Here is a 27,110-nt window from a genome sequence, read left to right on the forward strand (position 1 = left end):
TAACTCATTTAGATCAGTGTTAGCAAGAAGGCAGGTTCCGAGCAGTCTTCAGTTACTTGGCAAAGTCAGCAGGGCTTTGTTTTCTTATTTTGGACACCTTTTCCCTAAAATACTTCCTTGGAATGCTAAGTAAATGTAATAATACACAGCACGCCACTTTTACCATGTTCAATAACTGTATTGTCTGAAGACTCTTGGCTATACTCCTTTATGAAACATCTGACACTTAGCATGCTTTCCAAGACTGGGAAAGTTAGGGGACAAGTATTCACACCACTGTCGACACATATTAACAATTACAGAGATAATAAACAAGACTCTTTATTTTGGAAAAAAATGAAAAAATATGGTTTTTTAAATTGTTTTCTAATATGATTTGCATGAATTTTCCAAAGCCATGTATACATTCACCAGGTACAACCACCTCCATTGCTTAGAGTCCACTGAAGTGCACCTGGTGTTGCTCCTGACATCCGGAGGTTGTTTTTTTTTTTTTTTTGGCCACGCTGTGTGGCTTGCAGGATTTCAGTTCCTCCACCAGGGCTTGAACTTGGGCCACAACAGTGAAGTCTGGAATGTTAACCACTAGGCCACCAGGGAAGTCCCTGCAGATTTTTAGTAGTGTGCTTTCATTTTCCAGTTTATCACACAGCCAACCACATATTTGGATATGGCATTTCTCACTGCAGACATTGAACTTGACTTTCTCTAAAGCCAGAAAGACCACACAACTGAAGTCAGAAGTTCCAAAGAAGAGTTGATAAGCTGTAAGTGAAATTCTCAAAACACCTACCTCTGGATGATCTACACATGATATCTACACACTAAAATGGGGGTGGGAGTGAAGGAAGAAGGAAATAGCTTCATTTTTTCCAATATTCATATAAACAAAACACAAAATTAGAAACACTTCCTCTTTTATCTTTCATAATCCTTCATGCAAATCTACATGCTAAGTCTTTCAACTACTCATGGTATAACTCAGATTTCATCTTTTACAAAGAAAAATCTAATTATTCACTTGAGTGTATTAAACTGTATGCCAACTATGCATAACTCCCCCTGGAACCATATTGCAAGGGTAATTTCAGTATCAAGTGGTTTATTCCTGTCTTTCTGCTGGAGGTCAGTTCTGAGTAGAAATCACCCAGCAAGGCAAGTTGGGGAAAAACAAAACAAAATATCAATATACTGAGTGGGACCTCATATGATGCAACAAGATTCTGATAGTTAAAGTAACAACCAGGGAAGCCTGACAGGTAAGGGGAACGCTGCCTTGCTGGAATATTCAAGATTTGCTTGGTGGTAAACATTAGTGACATGCTGCTAAGTGCCTGACAACTAGCTCTAGCAAGAAAAGTATTTTGCACCATTTGCAATATCCGTGGTGTAAATACACCCAGGAAGCCTAATTTCAAGCTACCCAAGTGACATCGCTGAATGGGAAGTTAGGAAGAGGTTCACAACAATAGACCACTGTATACTATTTCAGATACAACAGATGTAAATAACCTCAAACATAAATTATAATAAAATGTAGGGTAATAATCAGACCATGGTGAATTTTGACTACTGTTTTTGTTTTTTAATATAGTTAATTTAACTGTAAGTTTACATAATCTAATTTTTTAATAGGGGTTGCATTTAACAACTGGCTCCCAAAAGTCATGAATACTGAAAGGTTGGCTCTACATTTGCTCCATCATAGGTTGTCTGTTCAGAATATCTATCAGAATATCTTTAATAGATATTCTGAACAGACAACAAAAAACCCAAGTAAATGAAGCTACTAATTCATTTCGATCGAAGTATCTCCAGAGTTTCCAAGGTTGCCAACCTCTATGCAATTCCCTTTCAGAAATACTCAAAAGTTCTGGTTTCAGTGTGCAAACATAGTATTTACAGGAGAGACAATATCTTGCAGGTGTACCACACATCATACTTTTCCGAGCAGTGTCTTTAAGACACTGTGGGACATTCTAGCCCTGCATAGTGAATTTCAATCAGTGGGGAACACTATTTTAGTGCGTAGTGGGTAAAGAGTCCTGGAGCTGTTTGTGCTTAGACAGCGGCGGGGGAGTGGAGCTGATCACGCAAGGAGGCCGGGAGGCTGATCCAGGGCCCTAAGATTCCCAGTTATCTCCGGAAAAATGCAGACCTCTGCAAGCCAGGGTACAGCAGCACCAACCTTTCTTCCCTCTCTCTTGTTTTCTGACTAACTAGCGATTTTACTAAAATTCCGTTTTTTCTGATTGCCGATACTCTCAAGATCCCCTCTGAGAAACTAAAATTATTAAGAACTAAAACATTCAAATGTGCGCTTAATCTGACAGAAAAGCTTTGTAGTGTTTTCCTCGTGATGCAAACATACCTGTTACTAGACACTTGTGTGCAAGCTCTACATAGATCTCACTGCCAAAACCATCACCAGCAGTAGTCGTGGCCGAGTGGTTAAGGCGATGGACTAGAAATCCATTGGGGTCTCCCCGCGCAGGTTCGAATCCTGCCGACTACGGGAAGTTAACATTTTGACACAGGTGCTTATTTCTCTTTTGCAGGCTTCTCTGCAGACATTTAAGGAATTTATGAACGTCTGGGATACGACTGGGACCCCAAGGGGGCTGGACGAGGAGGCGATGACAGAGCTAGGGAGTCGGGCGATTGTGGTTACAACCTGAGTCCAGGAGGAAAGGGAGATGGGACAAAACACTTCAGACAATCGGAAACAGGAAAGCCAGTAGCGCAGAAACGGACAACGCCGACCTCCCGCCCCGGCGCCGGAACGTTCGCGCGGCCCGGGGGCCTTGCTACCCCACCGAGTCTCTTCGCGCGAGCCTGTCAGCAACCAAGCCTCGCGAGACTCGGAAACGGGGCGCGCATGCGCGGGGGGCGACGAGGAGCGCGCCTCGGGAGGGGATGGGGGGGCGGTCCTCGCGTTGCCCCTGGAAACCACCGGGTGCCAGAGCGACCCGGGAGCAAGACGTGAGAATACAAGATGGCGGAGGACCTAGACGAGCTCTTGGATGAGGTGGAGTCCAAGTTTTGCCGACCAGACCCACTGAGACTGGGTACGGTCGAGCGGCCCAGAGGCGGCGGCGGCGGCTTCTTCAGCAACGACCAGAACCGAGCCGAGGCGAAAGAGAATCTCAGGTTAACAGGCGGGAGGGGTGGGCTGTTGTGGTGAAGCCTGCTCCAGGCCCTAAGGCCACCCCTCCGCCGCCAGACCGAAAGAAACGTACGCCCACCCACTCACCCCCGCCCACGACCTCTCCGCGTTCCGGCCCAGACCCTCAGTTCCTCACTGTCCGGGGCCGCACGTACTCCCGCGCCTGTCCTGGAGGATCTTAGCATCTCTCCCCGAGGCCCGACTCCGCCCCTGAGCAGGCCCCGCCTCTGAAAGCCCGCGGCTTCCCCAGGTCTGTTCCACCCGGACGCGTCCCGGGGCTGCCAGTGGGGCAGAGAGGGTGCAGCTTAGGCCCCTGCTCTAGAACCCCAAGGGGGGTCACGGTGACCCGGGCCTACGTCTGCGTGAGTGATCCTCGTCCCCTTTTCAGGTGCGGGGACCCCATTCCCCAGGCAGAACAATCCTTGGGCCAGTTGTTGGAGAAAACGTTTGCATTCTAGTCCATCATTTGTTGTTGTTTTTCCCTTTGAAGCTCAGAATTGAATGAGGTTGCATTTCAGATAAAAGGTTTAGTTACTGGTCACACTCTATTAATCCCACCACCATCCTTCTACCCAGGGCCCCAACTAAGGGTCCCAGAGGATCTCAGGCATCCAAATTGAAATTTGGGGAAATTTCTTAAAGTCTTGGTTTTTGATCCAGAAAATATCTTTCATATTTGTCAGTCTTTTTTTTTTTTTTCTGTGTAATTATTAAATAGCAGTGACTTCCTTCTTATCTCCACTTCCCCTCAGTTCCATTTTTGCCAGAGTGAGTTATAGGCCTTCAAAGTGATAACTTGAGAGGCTGTGCAATAACTCTTGCTTGAATCTCTTGGGAACTCTTGTGGAATTACACGGAGGCAGCTTTGGAGCAAACTAAGAGAGTCAGTCTTGTTCATTGACGGTTGCATCTGTGGGTTTTGTTTTGTTTTTGTGAACCTCTGTGTGATTTCCCAGAGCCCAGCACCATTGCTTCCCAATGTACTAGATTTACCTCTGATGACATATGTTTGTTTAAAAACTCAGTCACAATAAAAACGTTCCAGAGTCTAAAGTTCAGAAACAGACGTTCGTAAAATTAGTTGAGTGCTGGACAGCATTCTAAGAAATAAATATTGAGCCAACTAAAATGACTGCTTTGAATGAGCTAAGGCTCACTTGACTGTATATGTAAATATCACTCTCATTAATTTGTATATTGTTATCTTGAAGGCTGGACATCCTTCTGTACTGATTTCCAGCAGATCTACCATTCCTGTCCTACAGCAGTGTTACCTTGCAGTTTCTTTGTTCTTTTTATTCACTCCTTTGAGGGTGGAGAGAATTTATCAAAGAGCCTTCCAGAGCCTATTCATCTTAGGAGAACTAGCACAGAGGGATAGGATGACTTGGAGCTGGCTGCTGAAAATGGTAAGGATTAGTAAGATGGACAGATCCTTTCCAAGCACAGGTCCTTTTATGCCTCTCTCTCTCTGTAAAATCCATCCATAATCCTCGCACCCCATCCCACCATACTAAGTCAAATTCTTCAATAATACATTTACAGAAGCTGTAGCAAGCCAGTACTACTGTTATTCACATGTTAAAACTTTTCACTTGGCAGTATATTTTTAAAGGTAAATTGCACAGAAAGCACCAACAAAGACCCTAAACTTAAATATAAATGCAGTATATAATGTCAAACATTAAATTTTGTCCTGAGCCAAAATTGGTACCAGAAAGTTAGGAACCTACTTATATTATGAACTTATTAATAGGAGACTACCTGCCAATTGTATAGTGATTTACTTGTATCTCTTTTTCTTAAAAGAGTTAAAATACTGGAACTGTGTCTTTAAAATGACAATTCTGCAACTAATATATGACTATGCCACATCTGGATATCAGGAACAGCTGCTAATATTTACAGATAATATCATAATCTCTTGATAATAGGTATAATAATAACCAACTTTATTCAATCCTTTCTGTATACTAAGAGCCTTATGTGTGTTATTTAATTTCCAAATCCTTATGAAGTGAATGCTATTATTACACTCATTTTACTGACCAAACAAAGACTTAGAAAAATAGTTACTTGCCCTAGTTCATATTTCCAAGTCTACCAGGACATTGTACACCTCGATAAAAGCTTTTTTGTATACCTTTCACATTTAATTGTGGCTCAAGTGTTAAACCCCAATTGTCTGTATTATGTAGAATATGTATTTTATTTTTGACAGAAACTATATTTTAAATCAAGATTCAATATAAGAAGCAAAGTCAGAGAACCAATAGCTATTTATTAACCTTTGATAAAGATTATTGTATTGTAGCATCAAAAAACCAAACATTATACCATTCTTTAAAATGTATATGCTTTCTCAGTGAAATGATGGCATTGTTTTCCCACTTCTGTAGGAAAACATAGGCAAGCATAGACATCATAAAATTGTGTACTCTGATAACAGACCAGAGTCTTAATGTAAGCTGGCAGTTCGAACCCCTAAGAGTACTGAGTAGACTGATAACATTTGAATGCATCTGATTCTTGAAATTGTGGAACTGCAGGGGAGAGGGGAATCCAGAGAGAACACTCTAAAAACCAAAGGAGAGGATTTCTCAGGGAGAATTTTAGCAACCTGCTGTCACAATAGAAATTGAAGGAACTGATACCCAAGTGTCAGGTGCTTCTGAAAGATTAAAAAGGATTGTTACTGAGAAAGGCCATTGAATGTAATGATTTGGGCAGTAGAGACTTTGGGGGCGAAAAGGGAGCTTCATTGTAGTTGAGGGATATAGAGGCCAGAGACGGAATATTACACCTGGAAGAAGTTTTAAATAGTTGTCTAGATCTGCTTGTTACACACAAAATGTCTGAGGTTCTGTGTGCTTAGTCACTTAGTCATGTCTGACCCTTTGAGACCCCATGGACTGTAGGCCACCAGGCTCCCCTGTCCACGAAGATTCTCCAGGCAAGAATACTGGAGTAGTTGCCAAGCCCTCCTCCAGGGCATCTTCCCAACCCAGGGATGGAACCCAGGTCTCCCACGTTGCAGGCAGATTCTTTTTACCATCTGAGCCGCCAGGGGAGCCCAAGAAACAAACCCTTTACCCTCTGAGCCACCAGGGAAGCCAAGAATAGTGGCATGGGTACCCATCCCTTCTCCAAGGGAAATTCCCAACCCAGGAATCGAACCGTGGTCTCCTGCATTGCAGGTGATTCAGAGAGATTAAATATTGGGTTGGCCAAAAAGTTCTTTTGGGTTTTTCCACAACAGCTTATGGAAATTTAATTTAAGCTTAAATTCCATAAGCTTAATTTAAACTAGGTGGATAGTTCTCAACTGTTGATGACTTTACCACTCACGGGGCATTTGACGATGGCATTTTTTGATTGTCACAACTGGGGAAGGGTGTGCTACTGGCATCTAGTGGGTAGAAGTCAGGGATGCTATGAAACATCCTACTGTGCACAAGCCTGCTGCTGTGGCACACACGTCAAAGAATGATCTGGTCCAAATGTCAGTATTTCTAAGGTGGAGAAGCCCTCAGCCAGGTTACCAGCTGATGCTAAATCCAGTATATTAATACTTGTAAGGAGGTAGAACAGTGGATAAAAACAACTGCTTCTGTGAAGAGGACAGCATCCTTGGCAAGAAACCAGTATGGTGGGAAAGCATCCTTGGCAAGAAGCCAGTATGGTGGTGGTTTAGTCACTAAGTCGTGTCCAACTCTGTGCAACCCCATAGACGGCAGCCCACCAGGCTCTCCATGCCTGAGATTCTCCAGGCAAGAATACCGGAGTGGGTTGCCATGTCCTTCTCCAATGCATGCATGAAGTCGCTTTAGTTGTGGCCGACTCTGTGTGACCCCATGGACAGCAGCCCACCAAGCTCCTCTGTCCACGGTATTCTCTAGGCAAGAATACTGGAGTGGGTTGACATTTCCTTCTCCAACATTTAGTAAATGTTAGCTGTTAAATAGAAGTCCCATGCAGTAACAGTTTGTCAGTAATCCTGTGATGGCTTTACCTGCAGAAGATAAAGAGGTAGTTGAGGTACTCCGTCAAGCAACTAACACTGTTCTGTGTGGGTTTGTAATTGATCGTTTGGTTATATAACCTTTGGCTCCTGTAGTAAAGAGACTATTTTTTGACTTACAATGGAACCCTTAGGGGAAAATTAGACATATGAAAATTATCTTTGCTTATAATTCTCAGGTTTTACTTATAATTGTACATATTTTTTATTCTTAAATAAGTGGTTGATGTAATTTGGAAAAGTACATACCTACCTTTCTCTTATATATCATATGGCTGTAAATGTTATATTTTAAGTATGTAAAAGTACACATGTGAATTTGTACTCAGTAAACTACATCTTTTTCTCAAGAAACTTGGGCTATGCCCATAGTACAAAAAAAATTACATCACATTTGTCCTTTTGTTATCAACTCTAATAATAGACTTTATTGAAACAAAACTCTTCGGATTCTTGACTGACTTTATCTGCACTTAAGCTTCAAATGTTTTCTTGTTTTTTTCTTTTGTTGTTGTTTGTTTTTTCAGATTAGCAGAAACATTTGAAAAAGAAGATGATCTTGACAGTCTTATTAATGAAATATTTGAAGAGCCCCACTTCGACAAAAAACACTTTGTAAGTAAAACGTCGTAAAGGTAACAGCAATTCTTTCATTATCTCAAGACATGTTTAGAATAATCTGAAAGCTTATAGAATTTACAAGTATCTATAGTCCTGAATTATGAGAAGTAAAATTGTTTAAAGAAATTATTCCACTTAGATTTATACAGGAAAGAAGTATTAGAAACTGTGTGTTTTGCTGTTTATTTCTCATCAAGAATGATAAATTAGAAAAGCTGTTGAATAAAATGCAACTTACAGAGGAAGTTGATTACTTGTATTTATTTGTAGACTCTAAGAGCACTCCTCTAAAAGATTAAAATCAGCTTGCATTATAGGAATGTGCTTAGCATCTCAGATGCTTTGCCGTTGCTCTCATCCCTGAACTAATGAGTTAGTTGGTACTATGTTAATTTTTTAAATACTTGTGTATCTATGACAACTTTATAAAAGCTTGTAAAATAATGTAACAGCCACCTATATATTTACTACTCATACTGAACATACCCTAACATTTTGCCAGATTTACTCGTTTGTATTTTTTTTTTTTTTTGGTCATGTTGCGTGGCTTGCAGGACTTTAGTTCCCCCACTGGGAAGTGAACCCGGGCCACAGTAGTGAAAGTGCCACTGAACTACCAGAAGCTATATATCTTTAGATCAAGGCATTTCGGAAAGAGAAGAGAATACTTTTCTAAAGAAGTATTAGAGAAGATAATTTGAAACAAAAATAGCTTTTATAATCATGAAGAAATATAGTTTTATACATTTCTTCTGTGTGCTCCCTTTTTTTTGAGGGTGAGGAAACAGATTTTATTTATTTATTTGGCTGCACGTTGCAGCATGCAGAATCTTAGTTCCCCGACGAGGGGTTGAACCCATACCCCTTGCATTCAGAACTTGGAGTCTTAACCTCTGGACCACCAGGGAAGTCTTTGTATGTTCCCTTTTTGAAGTTAGTTATTACATTCAGTTTTCCAACCTGCAGGAGAGAAAGCAACCCAAGTAAACTTCTGGAGAAAAGCAGATTGATGTCAAACATTGACTGGATGAGAAAAGAAGTGTGAATTGCCAGTCTGTGCCCAGCTTATCCTAAGAGGCCAGATCATGCTCCTGAGAACAATACTCCCTCCCCATTGCTCACCCATTGTGCTGTGTTTTTCTTTCCTTTTTTTTTTTTTTTTAAGTTAAAGTAAATGGTAACCCACTCCAGTATTCTTGCCTGGAGAATCCCATGGACAGAGAAGCCTGGTAGGCTACAGTCCACGGGGTCACAAAGAGTCGGACACAACTGAGCGACTTCACTCACTCACTCATAATTGACTTACAGTATTATGTTACTTGCCAGTTGTTTTGTTCATTAACCATTTTCAGACTCACCCAAGAAAGCCCAGAAACAGCTGCAGATGTCCCAGTGTGCCAGCTTTGAGTCATAAACGTGAGCCAGGATGGCACATGGAGCATGCTTCCAAAGACAAAAAGAGACTCAGGCACATTAGTATTTTTCAGATATGCACCAAAAATGTTTCCAGTTCTGTTTATTTAACAAATAAAAGAGTTAAGAGAAAATAGTAAAACAAAGTATTTTGCCTCCATTAAATTTCCTCACCTACTAGGTAAAATGATGGCATGTCTCTGCATAGTTTAAACTGCCTTTTCTCCTCATTTCCTCTCCTTGGCGGTGGTCCTAGTATGTGGTTGGCATATGTTGTTTGGTACCTTATACCAGTTAACACTTAATAAATGCTTGCTAATGATGATGTTATGTAACTATATAGGAACTACTGTATGGTTGTGACTAGGTAGCTCTACATTTTCATTGAATATATAATGGTTGATACCATTCCGTTTGATCAAAACTAATATTCCTGAAGTTACCCAGGAGTTTGGTTAATTTATTTTTAGTTCAGGTGAGTACCATTCACAGCCTTTAAAATGAGTCTGAGGTTTTTTTCCTCAATTGCATTTTTCCAGGATGAAGTTTTAAATAGCAGACCCTTCATATTAAATCACTGAAGTCTAGTATTAACTGAAGAGTTATAAAGTGACTCTAAATCTTAGCTTGCTAATAATGGCAGTATGTCAATTTTCTAGACTAAATGTTAGCATAGTAATTTGTAAATTCCTGAGAGGTCTACTTCCCTTTTGCTTTTAAAAGGTTTTGATCATTGTTTTTATTTCTGAAACTTTAAAATCATAGGAAATTTTTATTTAAGCCATTTTTAAATACTTTTGTTATAACAAATATTAGTTTTCATGTTACAGTTATCTAAGTTACCTGTGGTCTTTTATTATTTTGGTTTTTTTAACAGAAATTAAAATCTAAATCTTCAGGTAACACGTCTGTCAGAGCTTCCATTCAAGGCCTTGGTAAAAGGTAAGTCGGGATTGCTTCAGTAAATTACACCCAATGCTAAGCATGGTCTAGTAGATTTTGTTACCATTTAACAACATTGAGCAACAAAGCACTGGTTAGTTTTCAGGGGAAAGACTGAATTGCAGCATTTTCGGTGCTCTTATGGTCTGTGACTCCTTAGTGCAAAGGAACTTGAATGGAAGGTTATTGCTGTTGTAAATAATTTTCTGCTATGTGAAAAAAAGTGTGAACAGTTTCTCAGAATTAATGTGCTGTTATACTCTTCAGTATTTACTTTGTCCCTTACATTATTTGGCAAACACATTTTCCTCTGACTCATTTTAACTCTTTGAGTGGTCCTGAATGTACAGGTTTTATCCAATAAAGCACTGACCCTGGAATGAATACCTCTTCCTTATAATGGTTGACTTGCTCAGGAAAATATACAATTTGATTTCAATAATATAGAGTCAATGAGGCCAAATTAACTTCTCATCCCTCTTTTATGTTTTGGTTTTATTTTTCTCCCCTCTGTTGAACATGTCTAGCTGCAGCCCAGTGTACCTTGGCGGAAGCACTGTTCCATGTGGGATTGGGACAAATACTTCACAGAGGTAAGATGTCAGAAATACAGTACACATTAATTAGGTCTTTCCAAATTGATACCCTGTTGAAACATAGTTCTTATCATCTTGGCATGAGTCTGTTTCATCATAAGAGGTATGTTTTGTTAGCCAGTCTGAGGACACTTTCCTGAAATGCATATTATGCGTAGGTGATAGTTGTAAAAGCTGTGATGTTGGGTATGTGGTGTTCATTGTGTTGACACCTTCTCTGAGATCCACTTAAAGTGTCTGGGTCACTTCCATCCCAGCTTGGTTTCCACAGGACACCGGGAACTGAGCTTCTGCTTTGCCCTGTTTCCCTCCAGGCACTGGAGGCCAGTGAGTAGACAGGGGAACGCAGCCACGCACTATATGGTGTATATTATGCACCCTGCCTGGGCCAAGCAGCGTGAGAAGCTGCAGGTCTGGAGTACCAAAGGGTTCTTAAGCATAGTCTCTTGATTTTATATATTTCAAAAGCAGAAGCCCTCCTTTTGGCGTCTCTTCCCCAGCCCACCTTTTACCCAGTGTCTCACTCAGGACCTTGTTCAGGGTGGTCTTACAGTCATGGTACTACCTGTCCCAAGCCCCCTCAGACTCCCAGGCTACTCCGCTGTCATTTGTCGTAAAGTGGGGAAACAGACTGATCTTTAGTAAATCTTTTTTTATTGAAGTATAGTCGTTTACCATGTTTATTTCTCCTGTCCAGCAAAGTGATTCAATTGTACATATATATGCATTCTTTTTCATATTCTTTTCTATTACGGTTTATCACAGAATACTGAATATAGTTCCCTATGCTATACAGTAGGAGTACCTTGTTGTTCATCCATTTTATGTATAATAGTTGGCATGTGCTAGTCCTAGACTCCCACCCCTTCTCCTTGACACCCAAAGTCTGTTCTCTTGTCTGTGAGTCTGTTTGTTACCGAGATCAGTTCATTTGTGTCATATTTTAGATTCCACATATAAGTGATATCATTCGGTATTTGTTTTTCTGTTTCTAACTTATTTCATTTAGTATGATAATCTCTAGGCCCATCCATGTTACTGCAAATGGCCTTATTTTGTTCTTTATTATGGCTGAGTAGTATTCCATCGTGTATATGTGAGGTGAAGTGATGTCACTCAGTCGTCTCCGACTGTTTGCAGCCCTGTGGACTATAGCCTACCAGGCTCCTCCATCCATGTTATTTTCCAGGCAAGAGTACTGGAGTGGGTTGCCATTTCCTTACCCAGGGATCGAACCCAGGTCTCCCACGTTGTAGGCAGATGCTTTACCATCCGAGCCACCAGGGAAGTCCATTGTGTTTATGCACCACATCTTCATCCAGTCATCTGTCAATAGACATTTAGGTTGTTTCCATGTGTTGTTTATTATTAAATAGTTCAGCAAATCATTTTACTGTCCTAATAAATTTGATTCTACTTTTACAGAAGCCTACTTAACTAAATTACTATGTTTTGTCTAATTATTTCTAAAACACTTTTTCTGGTAATTTTTTAAGAAATGAAAGACTGTGCTATATGACTACACAATCACACTTCAGGAGAGAGAATCATTGTATTGAATAATAAAAGTGTGATCCAAAAAGACATTGTTGGAGGGTGCAGCTGCAAAAGGGCTGTGGGACCAGAGGGAAATTTGGGATCTGAGGCAGCCTAGACCAGGAAGACCAGGCCATGGACAGGCTGCAGCAGCCCACAGGAATAATGCTTGCTGTGAGGGCTGTAAATAAGTGTTGATAGCACCTGACTCATCCTGCATTGAGGACTGTCTGTACAAAGAATTAGAGACACAGACTGCCCTTAGAGAAGAATTCTGTCTGGTTGCTATCAGTCCCGACTTACCTGTGTCAGCCCAGTTGGACTTGTCTCAGCCATTGCCAGACCACTCTGCTTTGGATCCAGGCTTCTCTCAAGTCACCCGTGAACTATACAGCGAGGGTCTCCTAGTTACCATCCACTTCTGTCTCCTGTAGTCTCACCCACATAGAGCATTAAAGAAAAGATCCCTCACATACAGTTTTGAGCACCTCTCCCCTGTTCAGAAAGGGGAGGAAGGAAAATGAGAGCTGACATCTGTCTCATATTAACTCTAAACTCATTGTTTGCTTTACTAAATTGTTGTCCTTGTTCTTCCTCTTCTTTTTTCAGTTCTTTTACCTCCAGTTGAAGCTTAGGTCAGATACTCTACTTCTAGTAGAACACTTGTTATGCTTCTATTAATACTTTCCACTTAACATTTTTCTGCCTTTGAGTATTTTTACATTTATTCCCTGTCTAGAATGGAAAACATACTTACAACATGCAATTTGCATGTATATGCACAGGTAAATGTTTATATTCACAGATCTTCTTCACGCATCACGAAGATATTAATCATTGACCACCCTCTTCATGACACAGATCAGCACCCACAGAAAGATAAGCACGTACATATTCATGTGCATGTAAATCATTACATGTGTGAAGTACTTTATACTGTCCAGAGTACTTTTTTTGTATATGTGTATTGGTTCATCTGCTCACGGAAAAAAACCAAGATGCAGATAGAACAAGAATTTTTAACCCCATTTTATAAATGAGGAAGCACTGGTGTTATTTTCGTTAAACATGTACTAATTCATCATGTTCTTGCTAAGTCCTAGGTTTTAAGTGAATACCTTGTGGCAAACAAATAAATGGACACTTCCCTTCCCTCAATGAGCTTTTAGTCTAGATAAGGAAAGAGACTTTAATTCTATAAATAACTATTTAATTTCCACATAATATGTAATATAAAAGATAAGTGCAGAATACTATACACATAGATAATTGGCATTCTAGCTAATATGAAAGGTTAGGGAATGCTTTCCTAAGCTAATAATATTTAATCAGACTATGATGTGATAAGTAGGAGTTAAGCAAAGAGAGGGGACCATTGGCACCACCCTGTTGAATGAAGACACACCGCATTAGATGGGCACACCATGCTAGGTCATCCTGAGCTTGAGAAGCCAGAGGTTCTGGAGAAAGGGAGCAGCCAGGTGAGCTGGAGTGTGTTGAGTGGGGGAAAGGGTGGCTCTGGAAGGAACTGGTAGTCAAAGGATGTTTGGTTTGGGGCCCTGAAGACGATTTTAGAAACATAAGTCCTAGGGCAGTGGAAGCCATTGGGTTGTTAGGTTTGTTTTTTGTTTTGTCTTAAGCAAATAAAGGTGACATAATCATATTTGTGTTTCTAAAGAAATTTTGGTTCTAGAGTAGAAAATGGACTGGAACTTGGAAGGACAAGACAGGAGGGAACACTGGAAGACCAGTCAACAAGCAGCAGTTAGCAGTGGTCCAGGAAGGAGACAGTGATGGCCGCGGTGACCTAAGTGCTGGCAGTGGCTATAGGGAAAGGGCTGTCACTTGAGATACTTAAAGTACATAAATGACAGAATTCAGTGATTAAATGGCTATTGGAGGTCAGAGCGAAAGTTGTCAAAAATGACTCCCAAGTGCTGTTCCTTGCCCAAGGCAAGGACTCAACTGTGTAATTTGATTCCTAGTCCATTATGCTTTCTAGTATACCAGTTGATTATAGAATGTATGCAAGAAGGAAGCTCTTCTGCTACTGTAACCGTTATTTTCCAACTGCCCAGACAGCAGAACTCCCCAGTGCACGGTGTAGATCTGACTGAGAACCACAGTCTGTGCAGAAGACGGCATTGGGCTGTGTTATGGACATTCCCACCGCTAACATCTTTTTACTTACTAGCCAGATAAAAGGACAAAGCCATTGGTGATACCTTCATGTTTGTATTTCCTCACATTCTAGAGGAAAGACCTGACAGGTATCTTTAATTGGAACCATGAGTTTGTGTTAGATATTCTTTTATATATAGTTAGGAAAGAAAAATATATTTAAGCTCTGAAAATAAGCACTGATGTACATGCTGAGGGTATAAAGGAAGGTCTGCTGTACCTGTTAGATCTGTTTGATTTTGGATAAAGCTCAAGTTTGAGAGTAATCCTGAATGATTTTAGAGTGTAAAGATTTGAGTCTTTTACCCAGCTGGTGGAAAGGAGGAGTAATAGCAAAGCGTGGTGGCATTGATAAGGTATAGATAAAACCAAAGCGTTATTTTCAAGCCAAACTGAATTTTGCCCTGCTCATTTTTTAAACTACTTGCAAGCCTGGAGTATTCCATAGACTGGTACTAATTATGATCTAATAGAGTGAATCGTAGCAGCAGGATGATTTCTTAGCTGCAAGTTAGTTTTATGTTTCTCAGAGGACAGTGTTTGTAGGAAAATGTGGTAGTGTGAATAGATTTGAATAAACTACTAAATTTTAAATTAAAAAGCTGTATTTAACATTATGGTTGAAATTTTACACATACAAAATGTCAGGAAATTCTAAATTATAGTTCCCACAACAGCAGTAATTTAGCCAAATTGCACATATGTATTAAGGCATTAAAGTTAACACTCTGTGCAGTCATGTAATAAACTACATATGCATAAGAAAGCCAGTTATAGCAGCTTTGGGAACCATCATTTTGCATTTTCCTGACCTGTACATTCAAAATCCAAGTTCAGATGTGCACAAATATAAGTGTGTTGAATTTCCGTATGTACAAATTCAATTTCGTAGGTTTCTAACAATTCAAAAGAAAATATGGAATTTTTTTTCAAGCTTGTATAGATTTTAAATGTTTAGTTATTGTTATAATTAATATTTTTAGAAATATAAAGCATTATCAAACTTTCAGGCTAAAATATATTTGCAGTTTTGAAGTTGACATCTGAATTTTAGAGGGAAATGAAAAAAAATGATGGACTTAATTTTTTTATTTCAGAAGTATTATATGTTTATTGAAAAAATAAAAACAAAAGTCAAAGTGTATAAGGAGAAAGATAACAATCTCCTTCCAAACTTAGACAGGATATTAAAAAGCAGAGTCATCCCTTTGCCAACAGAAGTTCGTATAATCAAAGCTATGGTTTTTGCAGTAGTCACATACAGATGTGAAAATTGAACCATAAAGAAGGCTGAGTGCCGAAAAATTGATGCTTTCCAACTGTAGTGCTAGAGAAGACTCTTGAGAGTCCCTTGGACAGCAAGGAGATCAAACCAGTCAATCCTAAAGGAAATCAACCCTAACTATTGATTGAAAGGACTGATTCTGAAACTGAAGCTTTAGTACTTTGGCCACCTGTTACAAAGAGCCGACTCATTAGAAAAGACCCTGATGCCGGGAAAGATTGAAGGCAGGAGGAGACAAGAGAGGACGAGATGGTTGGATGGCATCACTGACTCAATGGACATGAGTTTGGACAAAGTCTTGGAGATGGTGAAGGACAGGGGGACCTGGCATGCTGCAATCCATGGGGTCACAAAGAGTCAGACAGGACTGAGTGACTGAACAACAGCAAAATGTTTTTATAAACTTATAAACACCTGTACGGGAAAATCTGGGCAGTAGATTTTACAAAAACAGCATCATGCTATATATGTTATTGTGCACCTAGCTTTGTGCACCCTTAGGTCAATAAGTAAATGTAATTATCTGTCTCCCTTTATCAACTACCTGATATTCCATAGTATAATTGTTATTCAGTCTTTTCCCTCTTGGATAGCTATACAGGTGATATCCTGTTTTTCTGCCATCTCAACAATACTGCAGTAGAAATTCTTGAGATATATGCCTATATTCTGGTACTTTTATTTGTAGATTCCCAAAAACGGGATTGCTGGCACAACAGCTAGGTATAATTTTAATTTTAAAATTATACTAAGATTTTCCCCAAAAGGTTATAAGTTTACATACCCACCAGAAATGTCTGAGAGTGCTAATTTTTGCTAACATAATTGGTTTAAATATATATTCCATAGTTGCTTTAAATTTTAATTCTTTATATAGTGTTTTAACTTTAAAAAATGCTATGTGCCAACCACTGTTATAAGCATTATCAGTATTAGCTTGGTTAGCTCCTCCTAATTGTGAGCGTGTAAGTATTATCACCATTTAAGAGATAAGGAAACTGAGTCACAGAGAAGTTAAGTTACTTGACTATAATTACACAGCTGGGGAATCAGCATTTGAACCTAGGCAATCCTGTCTACACTCCTAACCACTCATCTATGCTACCTATATTAGTGAGAGTATATTTTAAGTTTTTTTCATTTTGTCGTTTGTAAGTACTGTTTGTCAGTATAAGTATTTGATTATGTGTTAAAGATGTTTTCTTTCACTCTATTACTGGTCTTTTCACTTTGTTTTTGGTATCTTAGAAAACCCTTATTTCCTTATAATTTTTAGATGATCAAATGTATATTGATTCTAGTTTTAAAATACTTCAAACAATGGAGATTTCTTTAAATCACAGTTACTATAGAAGTCAAATTGTTTGCAGCAGCAATTAATAATTCTCATTGTATGTTATCGTTTTACTCCTGATGTTACCGTACAATACATGAATTTTGAGATTTGCGTGGCATTTCAGTTCCTCAGGTTGTCACTGACTACCTGTTATGTGCTAAGTATCGTTTTAGCAGTTCTGTCCTCTTTCATCAGCAGCATTTGGCCCTTTACTGCATCTCTGCCATCAACATATAAGCCTGCTCTTTTTCCATCTTTTTTAGATATAACCATTTCCTAGTCCCACTTCCTTTACAACTACCACTTCGTCTAAAGAAACTGCTTATGTAGACATACCTTCCCAGTGAAACCTATGCAGACCACTGTATTTAAAATTACAGTACAGTTCCTCCCAGTGCTTCCAGTTTTATTGACTCGACTCTACTTTTTGTTTTTATTTAAAGCATTTTTATCATCTAACATAGTATATAATTTAGTTATTCTAAGTATTGTTTATTCTCGAATTAGAATCTATGCTATATGAGGACAGAATCTCACCAGCACATAGTAGGCTTTCAGTAAATATTTTTTAAGTGAATGAATGAATACATTAATACAAAGTAGTGGGAAAACAGAAGCAAATAAGATATTGTCCCAGCACTTACAGGAGAGACAGATTCATTTCAATACAGTGTGGCAACCCTGAAATTTTCATTAGGAAGGGAAACGCTTAAAAAGTTATCTTAAGTGAAGATCTACTTAGGTGTAATTTAAAACTTAAAAGATCTACACATCAGTTTTTTTCTTTAAATCTGTAAATATATATGTGTGTGTGTATATATATATATATCAGTATGTAAAATCTTAGTAAAATAGGTAGGTTTATGCAGAAATTTAACCTAAAAATTCAAATAGGTAATCAGTCCGTTAGTATAAAAATTTATAATCAGATTCATCTTTGTGTTTCTGTTGTTTACTCAGTAATCTGTAATGTATGGTATAGTCTATGAATAAATGCAGCAGATTTTCACATTTTTAAAATATTTTATTTATTTGGCTGCATCAGGTCTTAGCTGCAGCATGTGGTCTCTAGTTCCCTGACCAGAAATGGAACCTGGGCCCCCTGTATTGGGAGCATGGAGTCTTAGCCACTGGACCACCAGGGAGGTCCCAGATTTAAACTCTTCAAATTTAAACTTACCAATAATTTCTAATGTACAGTTCTTTTTCTCTGAACAGAGCATGTGACCATCTACGTTGTACAGCCTGTGATTTCTGGGTAGAAAGCTACGATGACTATAGGTGGGACAAATCATGTGATTACCTGTTTTTCAGGTATGTTTCTAAAAACTTCACTCTGTGAAAAATGTACTTAATGCAACTTTATATTTCTTATTGTGCTATGATGCCTCTTGGTGGCCTTGGCCAGATTGTGTGACCTGCACTCTTTGATATTTCTCACATCCTCTCCTTTCCATCTGTGCTATCAGCCTAATTAAGGACATGTTAGTTCTGGACAGGAGTTCAGAAGTAGCCTCCTCACTATTTTTCCTGAGCATAGTCTCTTTTTCCAGACCACCCTTCACTTGCCGAGAATTAGAGCATAACTCTGAGTATGTCATTCTCTTGCCCCAAATCCCTCTGCTTACAGAATAGTGTCCAAAATCCTTAGCATGGCATATGAGACCCTCCACGAGTCAGTCCCCATCTGTCTATCACCCAGCTTTGTTTGTCTTTCCACCATATAGTCTTCAGCTTTGCAAGATTATAGCTACGTCAGAGCACTCAGTGCTCCCATTTCCTATGACTTGGTGTAAACTCTCCACCTCTTGGGGTACCTTCCCACCATTTTATCTACCTAAACCCTACATGTCCCTTGGTACAATTCATTACTCATTTTCCATGATTCCCATACCACTCTCTCAGCTTGGAATTAAATTCATCCTTTTTCATGTGTCCACAGCACTTTGTACCTGTTACAGTACTTAACTGTAATAAAAGGTTGAAAAGCTCTTAGGTTTGTATATATCTGCCTCCCTCCTTGTGGTTGAGATAATGTCTTACTCATGTTTTCGTAATACTTACTGAATGCCTAATGTTTTTTTTTTTTTGGCTGTACCTTGTGACATGTGGGATCTAGTTCCCTGACCAGGGATCAAACCCGAGCCCCCTGCATTAGGAGCTCAGAGTCTTAACCACAGGACCACCAGGGAAGTCCCATGAATGCCTAATACTTTTAAGTTATAAAAATATATTTGAAAATATATATATATATATATTTGAGCTATACCTTCACGTTTTCAAATAAAAATTAAGGGCTAAAAATTAGTAAAGTACATATATCATGCATTTTGGGGCCCCCAACCCTATGCCTAAACAAAGACTATATTCTCAGGTATAAGTAATCAGAATTATTACAGCACTCTTCTGTAGCATAGGAAACGGGTGCATGGCTTTCTTCACACCTTTCTGGTAGCTGTTCTCATGTAAATCTAAAGGAGTCTCCTCTAGTGTTAATGTAAGAGTTTTTAAACTTTTCACATCAAGAAATGTTCTGAAAATCTTGTGAAAACTTGGAATCCTCTCCATATATGCGAAGAAAAACTCAAATATGTAAATACATAGAAAAATTACAATTTGAGAGATTTCATGGTCCCCAACCCCAAAAAAGCCTAGTGTAATCCCCAAATCCAGGTCAGGAGCCCTTATTCCTGACCTGGATTTGTGTTAGTCCACTTTTTAATCCCATTGTTGGAAAAGTTAGCTTTTAATTTCAGATTCGTTTCATCTTTTCTGACTTAAGCCCTCTGCTCTATGCTTTCTTCTAGTTGATGCAGTGCATGGGGAATAGTCCACATATTTCACTAAGATGAGCCATCAATTTTTATAAAACTAGTATAATAGAATGCGTATACCATCAAAACGTCAGTGAGCACAGGCATAAAGGAAGCTTGTTGGTGATTTAGTCGTTCTTGAGGAACTGAGAGTGTCTCTGAGTTATCGAGAGCAAGCGCAGTTGGTTTACTGTAGCTCTGCTTGTTGCTGTTGTGCTTACTCGCTCAGTCATGTCCTACTCTTTGTGACCCCATAGACTGTAGCCCGCCAGGCTCCTCTGTCCACGGAATTTTCCAGGCAAGAATGCTGCAGCAAGGTGCTATTCCTTACTCCAGGAGATCATCCCAAGCCAGGAATCGGACCCACATTTCTTGCATCTCCTGCATCAACAGGCAGGTTCTTTGCCACAAGCACCACCTAGGAAGCCCATAGCTATGAGCAACCTGGTTTTTAAAAACTACAGACTTCTAGATAGAGCTAGAAGATGCATTACACTATTAAAAATAGATGATGTTTATTGTGATTTATTTTTATACAGCATACTGAATACAGTGTTTGAAATAAGAATGATGAGTAGTTATTGAAATCAGTAGAAAATACCATCTCAGGCCTCAGAATGCTTGGGAATATGTTTGGGAGATAAGAGAATGGAACAAATAAAGGAGAGGCTGTGAATCCGCATCAGGATATAGATCATCGATATATTTTGTAGAGCTTACTAGCATTTCTTTTTATTAGGCTTTCTTTAGGACCTAGCCTGTAGCGTTGTTAAATACCAGGCTCACAAGATGAATAGGACACAGTGCCTGCTTTCAAGCAATGCTTAGTTTTGAGAAAGAGAGACACTGTTACAACATCACGTGATAAATGTGAAAGAGGAGTTTCACAGGGCAAGGTGGATGCATTCCACCCTGAGGTATCAGAAAAAGCCTCAGAGCCTTGAAAGATAACCAGGAGTTTGCCTGGCAAGCCAGATGGACACTGGTGTTCTTTTAGGGGATATTTTTAAAGACACAGGTGAAACCGCATGGTGTGTCTAGCAACTTCCAAGCAGTTTGGACTATGTGGAGTTTTGGATATAAGAGCAGAACTTGGCAAGAGGTGAAGTAGGAACAAGAGATCAAAAAGAGCAGAGGCATAGAAGAAATGCTGAGGAATTTGGACTTAATTTTTTTAGGCAGTGGATAACCACTGCAGGTTTTTAATCAGGGAAGAGATCTGAATATTTGAATTTATAAAAGATTGCTCACTATTTATGGGAACCAGACCAGTTTAGAATCACAGGAATTAGTGATTCCTGAGGTCATGGCATCTGGTCCCATCACTTCATGGGAAATACGTGGAGAAACAGTGGAAACAGTGTCAGACTTTATTTTTTGGGGCTCCAAAATCACTGCAGATGGTGATTGCAGCCATAAAATTAAAAGACACTTACTCCTTGGAAGGAAAGTTAGATAGATAGCATATTCAAAAGCAGAAATATTACTTTGCCAACAAAGGTCCATCTGGTCAAGGCTATGGTTTTTCCAGTGGTCCTGTATGGGTGTGAGAGTTGGACTGTGAAGAAAGCTGAGCACCGAAGAATTGATGCTTTTGAACTGTGGTGTTGGAGAAGACTCTTGAGAGTCCCTTGGACTGCAAGGAGATCCAACCAGTCCATTTTGAAGGAGATCAACCCTGGGATTTCTTTGGAAGGAATGATGCTAAAGCTGAAACTCCAGTACTTTGGCCACCTCATGTGAAGAGTTGACTCATTGGAAAAGACCCAGATGCTGGGAGGGATTAGGGGCAGGGGTAAAAGGGGACGACAGAGGCTGAGATGGCTGAATGGCATCACCGACTCGATGGACATGAGTTTGGGTGAACTCCGGGAGTTGGTGATGGACAGGGAGGCCTGGCATGCTGCAGTTCATGGGGTCGCAAAGAGTCAGACATGACTGAGCAACTGAACTGAACTGATTGCAGATATTGTGGTGATCCAGTGGGAAGGAAATGAGGATCTGAGTTAGACCAGAGATGGATTCTAGTGCTATTTTAGAGGTAATCCTGACTGGAAGATGAGAGACATATGTCACCCAGGATGGGTCCTAGATTTCTGTCTTGGTTTACTAACATGGGCCATGATACAGTCCATTGATAGAATTTAAGAACAGCTTTGAAGGAGTCTATACGTTCATTATGGGAGCTGATGAACCTGTGGCCCAGAAGCTCAGATAAGAAATGTCTGTACAGTGGTAGTCAGAACCATGAGACTGGAAGATGTTACCCAGAAAGGTAACTTGGAAACCTGTCACTGAATACAGAGTTAAAGGCTCATTTAGTTAAGATAGGAGATGCTTTGATTATATTGCAGAGGGGAGGGAAGACATTGTAAGGGGAGGTTATATGAGTAGCAAGGTCCTAGAGGCTTTGGTGCAGAGTGCTGATGGAAGTGAGCTGTGGGTAGGAAGAGGCCTCCTCTGTGCCTGGGTAGAAGGTGGTCATATGCTGATGTGTTCGGGGGGAAAGCTAGGAAACGGAAGCCTTTTCACATCTCATTGCCTGGTTTTGTGAATGAAGATGTGATCTGCTTGAAAGTAGAGAAGTAGAGGGGAGATGAAACACTTGAGGAGGATGGGAAATGATCACTGGGGAAACCAGAAGTAGGTGATGACCAAAGGCAATGTAAAAGTTCTAAGAGTATCCCTGAATGCCCAGCAGGACATTGGGAGCCATTCATTTTTAGTGGTACCAATCTGCATGTTGGTTATACAGTAAAAACCGTTTTAGTTGTTTCATTGTCCTTATCTTACAAGTGAGGGGAGTAAGTGTAGCCTAGCTTTGACAAGTTCTAGAACTGTCTAAAAGAAGTGTAAGCTATACTTGACCATCCTGCTGTAATAGCTTAATAGTGAAAGTGAAGTTGCTCAGTCATGTCCGACTCTTTGCAACCCCATGGACTGTAGCCTATCAGGCTTCTCTGTCCATGGGATTTTCCAGGCAAGAGTGCTGGAGTGGATCGCCATTTCCTTCTCCAGGGTATCTTCCCGACCCAGGAATCGAACCCACATTGCAGGCAGACGCTTTACCGTGTGAGCCACCAATAGCTAAATAAAATGCTCTAATTTTTCTATTAAATTATATTTCCTTTATGGAAAATAATGATATTTTCTTTCGAAGCTTTTAAAGTAATGCACTACTTGAAATGTATTAATTAATTAGTTCCTTGGCCTTTGTGATTCCTGTTCCTGAAATCTGTAAGGATTCAATCCGATCAAGTGTCAGATGTTAAGTTTGTCAAAATATATTACAGATTGAATAAAGGACACTTCTTCACGTAGCCATTTAGGGTTTTTTTTTTTTTTGTAGCCATTTAGTTTTAATCAAACATATTTAGTTTTATTCGGCTGTTCTCTTTCCCATAAAACTTATTCCTTCCTTCCCCTGTCTCACTGTAACCTTAGCTGAGTGGTTGAGCTGGTCAAAGTCTGTTTCCTGAAGTCAGACCCTTGGCCTTGGAAAGCCTCTCAGGTTTTTGTTGGTGTCAAACTTGTCCCTGAATTTTGTGCGGTGCTGTGTGTGGTGCCCACTGGCCGCCAGAGGGCACTTCGTACCCTGCTTTCCGTTGCAAACATCAAATAACAGCACTGTCTTTTTTTTTTAATTTGTACTGTATTTCATTTTTACTATGTATTTTTTCAGCATTCCACTTGGAATTTTTTCATCTTCTTCTGCCATGGAATAGTTACAGAAATTCAGTACATGAACTGTGAAAACCATAGTTGATTTTCTGTTAATTTCTATGAATTAACTTCTGTAGTCTTTTTTTATAATAGCACCAAGTCAGATGGTTATCATTTTTCATGAGTTCTGCCCATTGACTCAATTATGTTAAAATTATTGACACTTATTTCAGGAGAGGCTTTCTTTTTTTCCTGATACTAGAAGTGAATAAGAACAAATTGAATCAAATGAGATACAATATGAATTCAACACATAGAAATAACAAGCACTTTTTCTCTATTAATGAAAAATTTCTGTAGTTAACATATCAGTTACATGCCCTCCATGTGCAAGCTTTTAAAATATGGCACGGGTGAGTGTTTGAGGTTGGAGATGAACCACCGTCTTTTCCACTCTGTTCTTACTTCATGTTGCCTCTGATGGGACGAATCAGTGATTCTTCAGCTCCTTACGTCACTGTGTTCTACAGCAGCCCTAGTAAACAGACGTAGAGGATTACCATTTTAAAATATTGAAACCCTCAGAAAGAGAACACCAAAGCACTTCTTCTGTTTTGCATGGGAAAACACCGAGTAGTTTAGTGTTTGGCTGTAAAGATTGGAAAATAAAGCAATGAGGATTTTTTTTTTTTAAGTCATTAAGCACTGAACAAAGCTATTATACTAAAACCTTCTTGTTTTACCAACAGGAACAATATGCCAGAATTCCACAAATTAAAAACAAAGCTGGTAAAGAAGAAAGGAACACGAGCATATGCCTGCCAGTGCAGCTGGAGAGCTGTTGAAGAACTGACTGACCTTCAGACCGACCATCAGCTTCGCTGGGTTTGTGGCAAACACTAAGGATCCAGACTTCCTACATTCAGACAGCTGCATCCATGAGCGCAGTCTCTATTCACCATCACAGTGTTTAGGTAAAGGTACATAGTATCGTGCCCTTTGGAAAAGACAAAATTTCATTTAATGGCTGTACAAATTTTCAAGGACTAAATGGACTTGGGAAGATAATGTGCTTTAACATTTTGAAATTATTCCTTTTTGATATATGAGCATTTCACTTAGTAAGGTAACAGGTTATCCAAATACTTCTTTGCTAGGTTGTCTCCTGGAGTTTCATACAGATATATAGCCATTCACTAATAATTGCCATACTCCTGACTGCTAATACACTTAGCATGAGTATTCCTCTTTATAGCAGTTAAAGGGGATAAAGCTGGCCCTGCAGAGAGGTCACTGAGGGGGGTACATATCACCTGCTCCGGTCAGATCTGCTGTTAGCAAAAATAATAATTTAGACACATCAGAATCCATAGTCAGTGACTGAGGAAAGGGTTTTCAAGAGTGTGGGTGAATTGTAGGTGAAAACACTGCCTGTATCTGATCTTACTTCACAAATTCAAAGCAATTCTATGCACAATAGTAAGTATATATTACCAGTTTTAACTTATTTCTCCTCCTTTTGTTCATTTAGATATCAAAAGGTATCTAGTTTTGTATTGTAGCAAATATTCATTTCTATATTAAAAAGGTTTTTTTGATGCACCTAAAACTAGAAGGAAAAATCCTGATACAGATCATTGCTGGATTTTCCAAGTACCTTCTTGCCTTTAATGCCCTAAAACTCCATTAAGTAAAGAGAACAGCAAGTAAGATATTTTTTTAGGCAGCCTGTTGATTTTTCTGGTAGGATCAGGTTGACATGCTGTTTATTAGATAACTACATGAAAAGAGAAATAAAGCATAGCTGAACCAGCAGGTAACCTGTTGGGCTCCTTAATATGACTAAGACTTGAGGAATCCTACAAAGCAGCGCGTTTGGAAAAGCGGTTACCTCAAAATTACCAGCTCCCAGCCTCATCAGGAGATTCCAGTTTGCCAGATGCTCTTCACCGCATGTGTCTGTTATGCAGTTCAGATATGTGACACAAGGCTTCCTTAAAGGGAGTAACCAGACACAGTTGTGATCTGTTTAGTCTTATACTGAATCTGTTCCAGCCGTTTCACTCGAGCAAAGAAAGATCTGGTCGTTCAAACCCTTCTCCTAACCGTGACACTGCTGCATATGTGTATAACTTGCTCTAGTGAGTCAGTCTAGCATTCTAACAGGATACATCTCACTGGTAGGTGCTCACATTTTTATATTAAGGATATGTTTGCAGATCTTATCTTTCAATAAAAGTGTTTTATCCCCTAAAATTTTATCAAAAACATAGGAGGATCTGGGTTGAATTGCCTATTGCGAAAAATAGCAGAGCAGCAAGATCCACACATTCAGGACCTCGTGGAATTTGGCACATTTAGTCATAATGGTGATTTTTTTTTTTAATGAGCAAATTTGCTAAATTATGGATTTGAATTTTTTGCTTTTATTATTTCATTATAACTATTCTGTAACTTAGATATATTGCCCATGTGTAGCAGTCCATAACATAATAGGTGTAATAATTAATTCCCCAGTGTCGGAAATGTGTAAATGAGTTCATATTTTTGTTGGTAATTTACTTTATAAGCTTTTTAATATTGTATAATTTTTAATCTAAAATGTAGAAAGTATGTTTATATACAAATGAGTAGACTAGTACCAGTTGTAACTTATTAGCCAAAACGCAGCTACTTTACTGTCAATGTAGAAGAAGAGTGTAGCTTGTAATCAATTGTAATTTTTAAATGCAAAGTCTATAAAGCTTTCAAGATGTTTTGCCCATTTGTTTTCAATATTTATAATAATTTTCTACTACCTTCAAGTATCTTATTTTTTTTAATTAAAGTTTTATTGAAACACAGTATGTAACAAACCCACTTGTTTATCTAGTTGTAGAGCCCTAGTGCTGGCTCGATAGTTGTGGTGCACAGGCTTAGTTGCTTGGCAACATGGGGGCTCTTAGTTTCTGGATCAGGGATCAAGCCTGAGTCTCCTGCATTGCATGAATTCTTAACTGCTGGACCACCAAGAAGGTCCCAGCAAGTGTCTGTTTTTTAATCAAGCCAGGTAGCTACTTTGTTTGAACTCTGTTGTACTCTCATACCTTTATCTTACCCAAAAGTAAATAAATAGCTTTACTCTGTATTTAGGTGTATTTTTTTTGTTTTATAATAAAATATTCATATGGGGATTAATGTGATATAATTTTGATAATTTCCTTTAAAATGTCAACAAAGTTTTGAGCCATCCCATTGAACAGAGAATGTATTTATTTGCATTGAGGAAGAGAAGCATGCCGTAAGCTTCAGTGCCTGTGTAAGCATGTATGTGTACGTGCACATGTAAGAAAGCGTGGCAGCTAAAGGAGCAGGTCTGTGTGTAGGAAGGAGCCTGTTGATACGGTGGTTGGTGTCCATCCAGACCCGTATGATGATGTCCGTACACGTAACACCTTTCTTTTCTTGGGCCAAAGAAATGCATCAAACTGTGATTTTTAATGGTTTTCCCTCCTTTTCTTACTCACCTGATATTTTTAAATGCAGGAGGGAAGGTTC

General features: G+C 39.3%; 1 protein-coding gene, 1 long non-coding RNA gene and 1 other non-coding gene across 3 annotated transcripts; 2 read left to right on the top strand and 1 right to left on the bottom strand.

Moving 5' to 3' along the window:
- Positions 1-489: 489 nt before the first annotated feature.
- CFAP418 (cilia and flagella associated protein 418) lies at positions 490-26,700 on the top strand. Its single transcript, XM_069600579.1, has 6 exons — positions 490-3,150; positions 7,715-7,802; positions 10,099-10,163; positions 10,691-10,756; positions 18,316-18,411; positions 24,323-26,700. The coding sequence occupies exons 1-6, from the start codon at positions 2,996-2,998 to the stop codon at positions 24,474-24,476; spliced, it is 624 nt and encodes a 207-aa protein (XP_069456680.1). The 5' UTR covers positions 490-2,995; the 3' UTR covers positions 24,477-26,700.
- TRNAS-AGA (transfer RNA serine (anticodon AGA)) lies at positions 2,434-2,515 on the top strand. The gene has a single exon. It is a non-coding gene; the product is annotated as a tRNA-Ser (tRNA).
- LOC138445966 (uncharacterized) lies at positions 23,235-26,456 on the bottom strand. Its single transcript, XR_011259070.1, has 3 exons — positions 25,465-26,456; positions 24,432-24,570; positions 23,235-24,108 (listed from the first exon to the last, which is right to left on the bottom strand). It is a non-coding gene; the product is annotated as an uncharacterized lncRNA (long non-coding RNA).
- Positions 26,701-27,110: the final 410 nt, after the last annotated feature.

This window comes from Ovis canadensis, chromosome 9 (genome assembly GCF_042477335.2).
Source record: "Ovis canadensis isolate MfBH-ARS-UI-01 breed Bighorn chromosome 9, ARS-UI_OviCan_v2, whole genome shotgun sequence".
In the NCBI taxonomy this organism is placed as follows: Eukaryota; Metazoa; Chordata; class Mammalia; order Artiodactyla; family Bovidae; genus Ovis; species Ovis canadensis.

Excerpts from the sequence above, each read along its gene's own strand:
- CFAP418 (XM_069600579.1), top strand. The coding sequence starts at position 2,996 with ATGGCGGAGGACCTAGACGAGCTCTTGGATGAGGTGGAGTCCAAGTTT. Across the intron at positions 7,803-10,098 it reads ACTTCGACAAAAAACACTTT|AAATTAAAATCTAAATCTTC; the intron begins GTAAGTAAAACG and ends TTTTTTTAACAG. Across the intron at positions 18,412-24,322 it reads TGTGATTACCTGTTTTTCAG|GAACAATATGCCAGAATTCC; the intron begins GTATGTTTCTAA and ends TTTTACCAACAG.